General features: G+C 39.3%; 2 protein-coding genes across 5 annotated transcripts in view; both read left to right on the top strand.

Annotated features, from left to right (window-relative positions):
• The first annotated feature begins 88 nt into the window (after window positions 1-88).
• mrpl57 (mitochondrial ribosomal protein L57) lies at window positions 89-3221 on the top strand. Its single transcript, XM_085799520.1, has 2 exons — window positions 89-180; window positions 2634-3221. Exon 2 carries the CDS (start codon window positions 2649-2651, stop codon window positions 2958-2960), a length of 312 nt encoding a protein of 103 aa, XP_085655646.1. The 5' UTR covers window positions 89-180; window positions 2634-2648; the 3' UTR covers window positions 2961-3221.
• A 2884-nt stretch (window positions 3222-6105) lies between these two features.
• kcnh1a (potassium voltage-gated channel, subfamily H (eag-related), member 1a) overlaps window positions 6106-14644 on the top strand; it is a 41354-nt gene continuing 32815 nt past the window's right edge. The window contains exons 1-3 of one of the 4 annotated variants that reach the window (XM_085799521.1): window positions 6106-6447; window positions 9333-9359; window positions 11752-11875. In XM_085799521.1, coding sequence (XP_085655647.1) covers window positions 6375-6447; window positions 9333-9359; window positions 11752-11875 — 224 coding nt within the window. In that variant the 5' untranslated portion in view covers window positions 6106-6374. The remainder of the gene's footprint in view (window positions 6448-9332; window positions 9360-11751; window positions 11876-14644) is intronic. The other 3 variants (XM_085799524.1, XM_085799523.1, XM_085799525.1) reach the window with 3 other exon arrangements.

Genomic DNA, 14644 nt, shown 5'->3' on the forward strand with positions numbered 1-14644 from the left:
TTTGAAAAAAAAAATCATAAATCATAAATCGGATATTTCTCCGCGTGTTGTTGGGACCATGGGACTACGAAAGAGAAAAATAATACGAATCAGTTTGAGCCCTTCTGAGCCTTCTCGTGCACCGTAGGTAACCCGGAAGTCCTATCGTCGGCGTGATCGCTGTCCTCCACATTTCCTCAGGTTTGTGTTTTAAACTCTGTGGGTCTGCACGTTTTTCTTCATCCTGTCACTGGAAGGTGAAGTTGCACTTGTCTTATGAAGAATGCCAGACTATAAACAGGCTTGTGGTGTCATTTTATACGAAAATAAATAGACGTCCTCTTTGAACTGCCCTTGATCTGTAACACTAGGCTAAAGCTAAGCTATCAACACATAGCACACTGCATGCACGCGTTTGGTTTTAGCTGGCACGGTAATTACCTTATCTCTGTCCTGATTGCATTTATTAAAAAAAATGACATTGTTAATAACATTATCATTAAAAAAAAAAAGCGGATATAAATGCACCGGAGTTAGCTTTTCATCCGCTGTCCCCTGGCAGGTCAAAGACACAGAACACAGAACAACAGAGATAAAAGCAGGCACAATATTGACAAGACAAACAAATTAAAAACTTGACAGAGAACGCGAAACACAGAGACAAGGTAGTACAATAGCATCTGATTAACTAAAACAAGAAGGTCAGAAGAACAATGTAATAGCTATTATGTACAGCCAGAGAAAATATTTCATAAGGCAAATGAGATTTTGGGAGCATTTGGATGAGCAAGAAAGATATAGTGGTTGTGGGACCCTGAAAGACTATAAAGCTTTGTAGAACTGAGTTTAGTGATTATAAATACCTGTGGGGTTATCATTACTAGCAACTTCTGCCTCCTAAATGTAGTCACATGATTTTTGTCGCTCTAACAAGTTTTTTACTGTTACCCTTTTGACATTTTGTACAGTAACCCACCTAATAGATAACGTTATTGATGTGATGTGATGTCATTGTCATGTGCAGCTGTAAAAATTGTCTCATTGTATGACTCAAAGTCAAAGGTAAACAAGTAGTGTGCCTGACCCACAGTTCATTTTTTATTATTCAATAGTACAATGAAATGTGGTGTGCGGGGGAGAACAGAGCAGCCACTACAGTGAAACAAAATAATACATACAGAGGGGATGAAATAAGAAAAAAAAAACACTATTTACATGTATGAAAATTAGACTTTTATGCATAAAAACAGGAGGAATCGGCAGTGTTGCACATTGAGTCCGAAGCAGTCGTGGTTTGTAGTGTATTTTTATGTGAGCAGTGCTGTAAACAGTTCTGACAAGCAGGTAAGCAAATACCGTATGCAATATTGAATATAGGGGAAATTGTCAAAACATGAAATAAGCACTGTCAATATTAAACAATATATCCATAATACCATTTACAAAGAACTATCTACAGATTGAATAAGGATAGTAGTATGTAAGGATTATTGCACATAAAGGTATTACAATTATATTATTAAGGGAATTATTGCAAAGGTTGATTGTTAAAACTGTCCTGAGGTGAATTCTCCTCAGGTACTTCATCTAATGCAGTTTCTGTAACTTGCTGCAAACACAATTTCCACAAAAGAGCTGAAGGACTCCAGTAATTTTATGACACACAGATTAACAAATGGGTCAAACTCCTCTGCGGTTGAAGTGTTGTATAAGTGTTTACGATGTGTCAAGGCCAGTTGATGGCTAATTTTTCACAGTGACTAAACTTTTACTGTTTCAGGTTTTTACCATAATTGGCTTTGTTTTCTCATGACCTGAATGTTTCGTAAAGCTCCTCCACTCAAGCATGCACTGTAATTTGACAGCATTGTTCTTCCTCTCCTGATTTGTTTGTCCATTACACCTTTTTTCACAGTGAAGATGCAGCCCAATTACTCTCAGTGAGATGTCGTAGCAGCCGGTCACATATTTATCCGGCCTTGACTGCTTAATCCGGTCCCTGTGGTTTAAGGGTTTTATGCCATGTTCACATCATATTGTTTATAACATAATTAGGAGCAGCCGAATGGTGGAAAAAACATTTACATCAGCCCCTGGCTTGTAATTCTGAATACTGCTGGCTGTTGCGTCAAATAAAATCCAACATGAACACTAATAGATTCAATTCAACTCATTTTACAGGAGTTGTTTGTATCTGGTTTTACTTGGTAAAGAACCGCTGCTAATGCATAAGAAAGGAGAAAAGTAGGTTTTTTTTAAAACAGGTGCAGCTGCAGCTACAATGGAAACACTAGGGGGAGAATAATCCCTTAGAATAACAGGTATTTTCCTGTTTTTTCCCTCCTGTGCCAGTATTGTATGAATGATTTAGACCATGAGTCATGAATTGGACAAATCCCCAATCTCTCTTTCTCTTGTTTTCTTTCGTTTTGCCACTGTTTCCTGGCATAAAATGTTCGATAATAAAAAAAATAAGAACGTAAGCCTGCAAAACTAGGACGCTCTTACAGCTAGTTTGATAGTGGATTCGCCTCTCATTCAGGAAATGATTTGTTCACAATAGCCGTATTCAGGACCTGTATCTGTTGTAAACGATGACCTCTGTGATTACAGCCCCACAACTTATCTTGTCGTCTCTGTTTTATTCTCTTCAGAAATAATTAGCCACCATGTTCCTCACCCTCACCCTCCTACGGAAAGGCATCCCTGGGAAGCAGTGGATCGGAAAGTACCGGCGGCCACGGGAGATCACGTGGCAGATGAACCGCAACACGCTGAAGCGTCTGGAGCGCGAGGCCGAGAACGAGTACTGGATCAGCCGGCCGTACATGACCCCGGAGCAGGAGTACTGCCACGCCGCAGAGCGCAGGGCCCAGAACTGGCTCAAGATCAAGGAGGCCAAATTCGCCAATTTCCCCGAACACAAGCACATGACGGATCACCTGAGTCATCTGAAGACCACCAAGACGTGGTCGAGTTAACGTGAGCTGCGCAACATGCAAAGACTGGCGCTACGTACAGGTCGATGTGTGCTGTTATTTTGTTATTAACGTGAAGCGGACTCTTGTATGTCAGCTGAGGAGCTACGACACCCTGGCAACCGTCTGTCTGTGGTTTTTTCCATCACATGAACTGAACCAGCAGCACTGCGGACTGGACTGTAGTTTCTCCATATTCAGTGCAGCTCCTTCACATAAAGAACTCTCTACACTTCACCGGAGGGAACTTTTTCACAAAATACACTTTCATGTTAAGAAATTCGGCTTCCCGCTGCTTATTAAATCTGTATAATTATTATATAAACGGCTTAAGTGTATTCCATAAGACAAAGGTTAGGGGGAATTATATAAATTGTTTTGGGAGGTTGGGGCATATTGACGGGTTAATTTCATTGTAAAACAGCAGAATGCACTCTGCCATTTCACATTTCATGTATTAAAAGGCTGAGACTGACTGTCAGCCCAAATTCTGTACAGCTCACACGGGAGTGTTTTTTTAAAAAATCCTTTTTGAGCCTTTGAAGTTAAGAGAAAAACCAGGAGGAATACACACCCAGGGAAATGGTCTCACTGTGTTCGTGGATTCTCCGACCCTGCTGTAATTTAGTGATGTTTTTCTGTTGGGGGTGAAAAAAAATAGGCTGCGCTGCCGTTATAATAGCTGTTAGTCAGAGGCTTGATTATAGAGAATCTGAGGGCTTTGTGGTGACTCGGTGATGGAGCCCCCCGTGCAGGAGATTGACCCTTTTTTATGAAACCTCAGTTTGGTGACATGCAAATATACTGTGCTGGTGATTTGCCAACCTTTTATTATTTCAACACTAATGCAGATCTACAGAAAGAGCCAGGAGTTATTAAAACACCCGAGTCCACGACAGGGTTCTCACGTGTCCTGGAAAACTTGGAAAATGGTTGATCAATTTTCCCCTTCATGAGAAACACATATGAGACAAAGAATATGAGACAAAAATGTCAAATGTCCTGGAAAAGCTTGAGTTGTCCTGGGAAATTAGATATCTAGAGCTAGAGCTCTGTTTGACTTTTTCAGATCCCACTGAGGGTTTCTTGTCCAAAGAATTTGTGAGAAAACTAGAGATTTTTAGTTGATGAGTGTCTCCAGTATTGGACCGATTATCTCCTCTGAGTGACAGATAGAGGAGCAGTAGAGAGCTGTTTTCGGTGGGGTTTAAAAACAAAAACAGCATGTTTTTGTGTTGTTCTATGATACATTTCGCATAATTTCTAAGCATGGAAGAGATTAATTCATAGATAAGTTAGAGCCATAGACTGCACATCTTTAAATCAGACTTCTGGGGGTGAGAATGAGAAACCTAGAAACAAACTGGTTAAATGTACAAGATAAGGTACAACTGTTGAAAAGAACACTTCTCCAAAGCATGAATGGGGTGGGGGATGTGTTAGTGTGTGGCAGGATAACATGTCTGTCTGACTCTAACAGGAAAATGATTTTAAGAAAAGAGTGGGAACCCTGCATAATCATCAGACTAAATGGAGACAGGACCATGGGGCTGAGACTTGACTTTTACTCTGCTTTTACCAAATTTGTAAATTTACACATCATCCTATGAAGACTTTTTATATTACTTTTTTTTTTTTTTTAACTATATTGTCATTCATGAACTGTTTACACAGCAGGTTCCACTTACCCCACAAGAAAGAGCCACAATTGTTGACAAATTGTGAGTGTTGTCATGGAGTGGAGGTTGTGTTTTGGTTTCCCAGGTGTGTGTGTGTTTGTGTGCAACACTACACCCAGGTGGTGATGATACTACAGCATGGTTCTGTTCTCTCCAACCTTTTTAACAGGTTTAACATAAAAAAAACAGGAGTATTCAGAGCTTCACCGAGGCACACAGAGCACGGCTTGTTTCCATAGTAGCCATCAAAGTGATTTACACCTGAGACAACAGGTGAAACCAAACTGAGAGGAGAGACAAGCAGCGGTCCCCCGGGCGCCAGGGAAACCAGGTGTGAGGAAACCTTTCTTTCTTTTAATACCTAAACTGTTTTTTGTATTGTTTGTCTCATTTTGATGGGGGGGTGTTGTCACCACAAGCACAATTTGAGCTCTGTGTTAGTATGAACACTGTAGGGTCCAAAATAATTGAACAGGATTAATGAGCTGGTGGGAAAAGTCTTTCTTTGAAAGGGGACGATTCTGCTGCAGGAATCAAAGGGGGGAAAAATCCACATGGTGTGGTATTACTGCTCCTTTGGGCCGCCCATCTCAAGAACCTGACTGCAAGAGATTAATCCTGGAAAAACTAACTAACCGCAGGTCTCCTGGGTCGACTGCAGGAAGCCTTTCCTCCTCTCAGTTTGTTAGCACTCTTTTAACACAATGCACTGGATTTTAGGCACTGAAAGTAAAGTGAGGATGCTTCCAAAAACAATGCCACTTATTTGTTTATCAGACTAACTCACAGACATGAGATTTTTTTCCCCCAGACATTTAAGTTTATCATTAATTGAAACTTTAAATCAACAATTTTGCTAAATAACATTAACAAGATTTTCTCATTCGAGCTATAGCAGGGTAGCAGGGATGGAACAAATTGTCATATTTTGTTTTGTGTAGGTTAAAGTAACAGTACCATGCTGCATTTATGCTTTAGTAGAAAAGTCATTTAAAAGCATTTAGTTTTACTTTTAAAGCAAGAGAGCAAATTAATAAGCGCTGGAATACCTCTCAACGCAGAAGACGAATAGAATAATGTATGGTATATTAATGGATAAATGTCAATGTTGTTGGCAATGGTGCTATTCATTGCAATGGTTTTATAGGCTACAATGAATATTGCATTAATCAGTAGCCCTAATATCTATAAAGGCGATACTATGGCAGCCTATTCTAGGATTATTGATTAGATTTTGTAGCCTATGATAAAGTGCAATTTTATCATATCAAGAATAAGTATAAAGGTGAAATGTCTCAAGTAGAATAGGCCAAACAACTGAACTGGCAGGGTGGATGTTGTGTCCAGCAGGTGGCGCTCCAGGTCCTGGCCGTGGTGACTGTGGAGGAGCCAGAGCAGCAGCAGCAGCAGCAGCAGCAGAGCCACGGCCCCTCCTGTGCGCTGCGCTGCGCCCCACCACCACCACCTCCACCAACACCACCACCACCACCACCACCGCTGCTGCTGCCGTTGTTTTCCTCTGCTGGACGATGAGATGAGGTGCGTGAAGAGGCGCCAACGCACCGCACCGGGGGCTGAGGAGGCAGCTAATGAGCAGACCAGACAGACGGCCCCTGTCCAAGACATCCTCCACGCAACAGCAGCAGCAGCAGGACGCGTCTCAGTGTTGGAGAGACCATGAAGAGGAGCGGCAGCCCGAGGAGTAAAGATTCACCTGCAGACTGAGTCAAGAGGCAGGATGGCGGGGGGTCGGAGGGGACTTGTGGCCCCTCAGAATACTTTTTTGGAGAATATTGTGAGACGGTCGAACGGTAAGGAGAAAGGTCCATATGCTTTCACCAATTTACGTTTTTAACATTTACAAAAGAACAACAACACACAATCCAGCCTGCTGCGCAAACTAAGCTCTCTTAGAAACTATGAAAGCACTTTAATTATGTGGCAGTCTCTCTAATCAAACCTGCCAACCAATTAACGAAATTAACAAATGAAGGAGGGTAATTGGTGAGGGGAAGAAGGAAAGTTTTTTTTCCCCTTATTGAGCAATGTAGCCAAGAAAAAAAGCTGAAGTGTTTAAATAATCTCACATTTAATGTAAATTACATAGATTTTTTAATCACAGATGGAGACAGTGCTCCTGTTCTCAGTTAGGAACCAAGGTAGCAGCTGCAGCAGCCAGGTTATAAGACAATCATTAAATTGTACGACTGATTACATAACACTACTGTAAGTCTTAAGTAAAAAATGATGTGGACCAGAAATGTCTTGTCAAAATGTCTTTATGCTGATGCAAGGGAAGTGCAAGTAGCCTATAGTTTCCTTTTGTCTCATTTCCATAAACATGTAAAGGTTCAGATCTGTGTCAGATGATAGGATCTCCAGTGAGAGCACACACTGACGCCTTCTGTGTTGTTCACCACGGTTTCCCTTGAGCTGCAGAGATAGACATGAAATTAAATCATTAAACTTTTGTTTAAGCCTCATATTAACCAACAGAATCTGCAATTGCGCTCAAGGCTATTGGAAACCCCAGGCTCTGCCCCAGTAAGACTGCTGCATAGGCAATATTTCTTTTTTTTTGCATTTCAAATTTTGTGCCACGGAAACAACTTTAAGCCCTAAAAACATATTAAACACCATACAGTGGGTTAGATTGAAAAAGAAGTCCTCCATAACTCCTGGTGCTGTCCAATTAGTCTGCTGACAAGATGTGAAGACAGTTAAGTACATTTGGAAGCTGAAACTTATCAAACTCTTGATGGAAGTCTTACAGTATTTTTGGACATGGGTGCCAGTAACCCTTTGGCATTTGTTTGGTAGTATTAGATCCAACAGGAGGTGACAGGTCAGTCTGGAGAGTTATGACACTAGACAGCCTACTGTGAAAAACAGAGCCAGTGGGGTTGTGTGAATGCCTGTCACCAGCCACATTTAGGGACACCAGTTAATTGGCTCCAGGTGCAATGACCTATTTTTCCCAGTGGAGGTTTGGTTAAAGCATTGTTTGGGTGTTTTTTTGTTTTTTTTGTATCTATCTGTGTATGCACTTCTTGGGCCTGTCATCTGGAGCCCTGTTGCACCTATCTATGTTTAAAAAAGCTATAAAAACTTGTTTAGAAAGGATGCATGCATGTCTGCAGAAGATGAGCTGTGCGATATTTGGCCCACTATGGTATATGTAGGCCTATATGTTAAAAAACAAACATCCAACCTTCAAATACCAAAGAAAAGGCACTTGTCTTATGCATATGTTTTTTCTTACGACCTTGAGTAGTCCATGGATTAGCAAGTAGTAAATCTCTCGGAAAGCCAGAGACAAAAGAGCCTGGACTCCTATAATCTGCAGGATGCCACTGAGAAACAGCGGAGTGACATGTGAGAGACCACAGCGGTGGGTGGGCGTTCATAAACAATGACATGTTCCTTTTATGTAACTTGGTGTCATTCATTGTTAAATATGCAGCTCTGTGCTACAATTTAATGAATATTTCAGATTTTCATGTTTTTGTCCACTGGTTCAGTGTGTTAATAATATACCTCTAAATATAAGGAATAACATGTTGAAGCCTGCTTTTAATCCACATTAAATCAGTCGCTCATTACACATTCCCATTTGCTATGGCAGGAAAAACACAGGTGCAACTAATAACACCCTAATGTCTCTCACCAGTAAGGAAACACGCACAATGGCATGGAAATTAAGCTACCATGAAAAATATAGATGTTTCCAGATGAGTTCTTGGACACTAATTAATTGATTAATTACTTTAAAGATACAAATCGTCATAGGGAAATCGAAAATCAAGCTTGCTTTTCCTTTGAGTGAAGAGCAGCAAACAAAATGTAGGAGGCTAATCTTGCTAGCGAAGCAACTGTAACGCAAACAAAACAAGAGATACACACGTAAATTTGGAAATGAATTTGAAAAAGCTCTTTCAAACTCTCAAAACCTGTATTAACAGATTTTGTTGGACACTTCGGGGCAGTAGTAATCACAGTATTGACATACCTTTTATGTTTATCCACCAAACCGTTAGTTGTTCCTCATTACTACGCTACGAGAGCAGTGAGAGTTTAATTGAGATTATTTAATTGAGGCTATGTGTTTGAGACCCGAAGAATTATCCAATGTAGGCTAAATAAAGACCATAGAAGTTGTTAGAGTTTAATTTGTAACCCTATGTAGAACAGTTCTGTCATTCCCCCCCCCCAGAATTAGTACATTTACTTGTGATTGATTGATGCTTTTGTTTGGACTTTCAAATTTTAAATGCAGGTCTTTAAATTAAAGGTGGAGTATTTTTTTTTACTCTGTACTTTTGCCCTTTAGTGACTGAAAATTGCAGATCCACCTTTAATTTGCACAAGTGTACATTAAGAGCAGCACCTTCTGTAAATGTCATACGATTCTGTTGCTGCTATTAGCTGAGACTTAAACTGGTGAGGAACATTAACCTTCAGCCTGATGGATGACTTGATAAATACACATTTCTGAAAATAAATGTTGATGTTTTTATCCTCTATTAGCCGCTCACATAAGAGCAGCACAGTGAGGATTGCTGGTTTTGCAGCAGTGTTGTAACCACCTGTGTCTCTGTTTTGGTTGACACGTCCCATTTTTTTTGTGTGTCTGACATTCAACAGGTGTTTCTCACTGTAATCTGTTAACCTTTCTTTTCTTTTTTAAAAATTTCAGTTTGGACACTGTCACATAGACAGCAAGGTACTATGAAGTTTAGTTTGGCGTGCTGCTTATGTTTTCTTTACAGTATCTATCTCTTTGTAATGTATCACTAAATGTTCTATACCAATCGCTGTTAATTTACAAAGCACCTAACTGATTAGACATGTTGAGATTTTTATTAATATTTTCCTGAATTTTTGGTGCAACACAGCAGTAAAAGAAAGAACACAGGGATAACATCAATCATAGACTTTATACTTATCTAATTACAAGATCAATATCCATGTGATCATTGTAAAATAACACGTTGGCATGGAACATCTCATGCATCATATTCTGTCGATATTTTCATGCTATTAATTGTCATTTTTATTTTGTGTTTGTGTTCATATCTTGTGTATGTTGGTATTTCTGTGTGTTTTCTATGTTTTTGACTCCTTCCTTTGCTCTTTCACCCCTGTGTCGTCACATTGTTGTAATGTGTGTGCATAGACGGGTTGTTTGCTTCGAGATGTGACATATGAATTTCTTTTTTGTGGGTCATTTTTTAGTTTTAAACCCTTTAAAGGGACAACGAGGAGTTTTGGAAAAGCGAAGCGTTTTCACACTACATTTATGAGCCTCCGCGCGCACCGTGAAATTCTTTGACCGGCGCAAGACAGACTCATGTTTTCATTTATCAAGAATTAAAGTCAGAGGTTCGAAGACGATCAGATACCGCCATAGTTCCGACCATAAATGGTGATTCGGCGGCGTTATTCTCATGACTCGCCACAAAACCGAAAGTAAAGAAACGCTGGTCGGCTCGACCAGCATTTCCGCCACCACTAATAATAACAAAATAACGATAGAGACAAAACGATATATTTATCGAAAATGGGCCCATTAACAAGTGTGGGTGGCGGAGATTCATCCACATTAACGTGAGACTTTTTTATAACCGAATAGAAACTCCTCGTTGTCCCTTTAAATGTCATATCTCCTATCCACCATTACATCTTACATAAATTTCAGACCCGTTTTATTTTAAATATTATGTCAAAAATAGTCTAGAAGAATGATTATTAAATGTAATAAATCTGTAAAGTAACAGCTTGGTTTTGATCCCTGCTTTGGAACAGAACTTTGCTGTTTCTTGCTTTTTATCTGATTCCCAACTAACAATATTCAACTACTTGTTTTGCACATTTATATTTATTTGATGTAAAACTTTCATTTCACAACATGCAGTTGATGAACTATTGGATAAATAATCTTTTAAATCATGATAAGGGTATTGGAGATACCTCAACATTAATCTTTAATGAGCAAACGTAATCTGCAAAGTCAATGGTTTTAAGTCAGGCAAAACAAATGTATTTATAGCAATACTTCAGTTCAATTATTTGCATGTTGCGTTCATTATTCTTAGTTCAAACACCAGCTGCACCAGCTGTTAAAATGAAAAATAGCAGTGTTATCCTTTAATTTCATGTGTTATTATGACATCAGAACCATTTTGGCTTGCTGATGTTTAGACATATTATGAAAAAATAATAGTTCATTAAAATTAACTTGCAACTCAGTGATTATTTATTACTATTTTAACCTTAAATAAAATTAGCTGGAAGGCCTTGATAACATTCGTATTGAAGCCAAATACACCACATGAGAATTAATGTATGTGACTGATTAAAAATCTGACAGCTGGTATTAATATCTGTATTTGTATACATCAGTGAGCTGTTTTATACATCAGCAAAGTGTTTGTATTTGGGTTACATTTGTCTATAGACACCCTGTGTGCAGTGTGTAATGGGCCATAGACCATCATGGACCTAATGAAAATCTTTTAAGTGTGTTAACTCTTAAAAGCAGGGTTTGTCAATCTTTTTTAATGATCGGGGAAACATTGCAAGCTAAATGCACATTTTTCACATTTTAAATAAACACGCTGAAGGGGCGTAAAAATGACAATGCAAGTTTCGACATCGTCATCGTGTCATCGCTGAAAATTTAAATTACCTTCCCAGCACTGGCCCAGTGTAACTGCTGAAGCATTTTAAAGCTAAACATTTTCTCTTTTCCTTATTTATGTTGTCCACAGACAAACGTATTGAAGGTGACATTCTTCTCTTTCTCTGAACATCAGTGCTTGCTTTATACTTTATACTACAAGGTTAAACACTACAAAATTCAAATTCAGCTAAAACTTTTTGTTTTGTATACTTTTTTTGTTAACAGTCGCTTTGTTGTTGTGGCCTTTCATTCTTTGAAAAACGTACTACTTTGAAACAAAAGTTCAGTCCAAATCATTGACTTTGATTTATATCAGATGTAATAGGCCTTTTAGATTTTCTGAATCTAAACTAAAGCATTTGGGTATTGTTGTTTCAACTGTAACTTCTCAAGTTATTTGCCCTTTTTTTCTTTCCCGTTGACTCCCAAACAGATACCAACTTTGTGCTGGGAAACGCTCAGATAGTGGACTGGCCCATCGTCTACAGCAATGATGGTTTCTGCAAGTTGTCGGGGTACCACAGAGCAGAGGTGATGCAGAAAAGCAGCACCTGCAGGTAGGAGAGAGGATCTGTTTATCTTAGTTTACATGTGTGACCATCTTTAGATGCTAAAATATATATATTCACATCCTACTTTTAAGTTGTTCCTTTACACAAGTTCCAAACAAACTGAATTTGATGTACCAATTAGTTATGACTTTGGCAAAAACAGACAGTTTGCAGTATCATATAAACAAGATTAGCGAGTGACATAGCAAGAACGTATAGCTACAGCTGTTGTGCTAATCTGGATGAGCCTGGTTGGCAAAGCGAAAAATAATCACACTGCTGCTGATGCTGTGCAGTCAGTGAGAGGATGCATTTCTTTACAATGTTCATTTTAATGCTATAAGTACTTGCACTAGTTGTGTATAGCTCTCACGTAAAGCCTTTTCAATTTTCTGTACGTTCCTTTTTCTATTTATTTATATTCACACCTCCTACCACCAAGCAGAGCATTATTATATATATATTCATTATTTGAGGTAAGTGGTAAAGAGGCTTATTTAGGGAGGATAATGTAATCTGGTTTCAGGTGCATACAGTTTTTGATCATGCTCCAAGGTTTTTCCCATGCAGGTGTTGGTATTTTCATTCTTTCTATAGAACAGAGAATCAAATCTGTTTTGCACAGATTTGCACAATTCCTTCAATCAATTATCAGGATGAGAGGATTTAAAGGATTACTAGTATAGCAAACTGTCATTTCAGCATTTCAATCAGTGTTGTGTTTAAGTGTCAACAAAAAGAAGACTTGCCTTTTCTCATGGATTAATCTGTGGATCACGTTCTTGATTAATATATTAAAGGTAGGGTTGGAGATCCTATGAGCTTTATGCACAGCTCCACTACTTCCTGAAATAAGCCAGCTCCTTTATTTCCTGTCTTACATTATTGTGTCTGACCTCACAACAATGGTCAGGCACACCTGGATTAATCAGTTGGTCCAATAATGTAAGACAGGAAATAAAGGAGCTGGCTTATTTCAGGAAGTAGTGGAGCTGTGCATTAAGCCCATTCTGGAGCATTTTTTACTAAATTGTTTGAAATCCTCTTCACACTCCGATTAGTTGCAAACAATTAATCAAATGCTTTTTCACAAAAATGTCAAAAAAGTGGTGGAATGGAACAATCCTGTAAAAACACCATCCGATCATCTTGAATGCGACGTTAAAGATGATTGGATTGTGATGTGTCAATCAAGCTTCCGTCTCTGTCCCTCCCTCCATCCGAGTTACCGCATGGAAAAGACAACGCCACTGTACCACACTGAAGTCTGGTAGATGTAGTATATGTAGCTCTAAGCTGGATGCTCGGTGGTTTATTATGATGTTAGATGTTTTGTTAGCGATGCTGCGCAGTGACACGCGACAGTATCGCGAAATGCAGCGTCGCTCACATTGGAATTACATTACAGTTGCTCCGCAAGGGCGATACCTTCGCACTTCACCTTGATGTGAACCAAACGCTGAACAAGCGCTGCATCTTCCTGTGCTCTGGAGGCGGGGCTTCAGAGAGAAAGCTGAGGAAAGGGGCTTGGACTTTTGACTTGTGTATTTTCAAAATGTGGCCTGCTAGAACCGTTTTTCCAGGATCTCCAACCCAACCTTTAATCATTTGGTAAAATGCAAGAAAATATCCATTGCAAATTCCAAAAGCATTAAGTAATCCATCCATCCATCCATCCATCTATCCATCCATCCATCCATCCATCCATCGTCAGTCATTTAAAGTAGTCCACACCTACCTCTCATCAGTTCATGGAGGATCTGAGGCACTTTCTGGCCAGATGACATGTTCCAAAATCCAAAGATACTTAGTTCACTATCATGAAAAACAAAAGAAACCAAAAGGAGCCATATCTCAGAAGCTGAAACCGGTGAATCTTGAAATTTCGTCTAATTAAATCAAAACTGTCTAATCGTTGCAGCTTTTCAGGTATAATATTAACCATTGTCATCATCTATGTATTTCATTAGCTTGCTCACATTTTCTAATTAGCTTTTTAACTTGATGTGCACCTGAGATCTATCAGGCACAAACTGGGGACCAACTGACATTTTAATGATGGCACTTTGTAAAACGTCAAGAGATCACCAAACTTATTATAATTCATCCGGGGGGGAATATAAATGTGCATACCAAATTTTGTTGACAGTTCAACAGTTGACACATTTCATTCATTAACATAACAGCAGGAGGTCATCATCAGGACTCATTCATCAATGCAAAGATCCATGGAAATCCATCCAATAGTTGTGGAGGTATTCCGGTCCCAACCCAAAATGGTGGAACCACCAAGCGTTTCATGTATAGCTCTTTATTTCAAAACCTTGAGTACAGTGATTAGCTTTGCATCATGACCTTGATGATAAAAGTGAGGATCCTCCATAGGGATCCTGGGCTTACAGTCAATAGTGACTTATGAGGAGCTTATAGTGTTGTGGTTCTCAGGGGGAACGCTCTTTTTACTAGACCTTTACTGAGACCTGCAGCCACTACATTACCCCAATGTCCTTCAGCAGAGGAAGTTAAAAACCACAACACGAGAACAATGCTAGATGATATTCCCATTAGTTAAAGACGGTCCAGTAGATGCTCTTTTTCTTGCAAAGCCAGAAACCAGATAACCAAGAGACAAATCTGTGATGTAATCATGTTGAAAAAACTGTGAAAGCTGTTTCCATATGAGTGACTATTACTATAAATCGGTGGACATACTCTCCCTAGGGCACTCTCTCCAAAACTGCTCTCATTAGACAGAAATAAGTTCTTCGAATGAGT

This window comes from Trachurus japonicus, chromosome 15 (genome assembly GCF_045865225.1).
Source record: "Trachurus japonicus isolate A0001 chromosome 15, Traja_1.0".
NCBI classification, from domain to species: Eukaryota; Metazoa; Chordata; class Actinopteri; order Carangiformes; family Carangidae; genus Trachurus; species Trachurus japonicus.

Excerpts from the sequence above, each read along its gene's own strand:
- mrpl57 (XM_085799520.1), top strand. The coding sequence starts at position 2,649 with ATGTTCCTCACCCTCACCCTCCTACGGAAAGGCATCCCTGGGAAGCAG.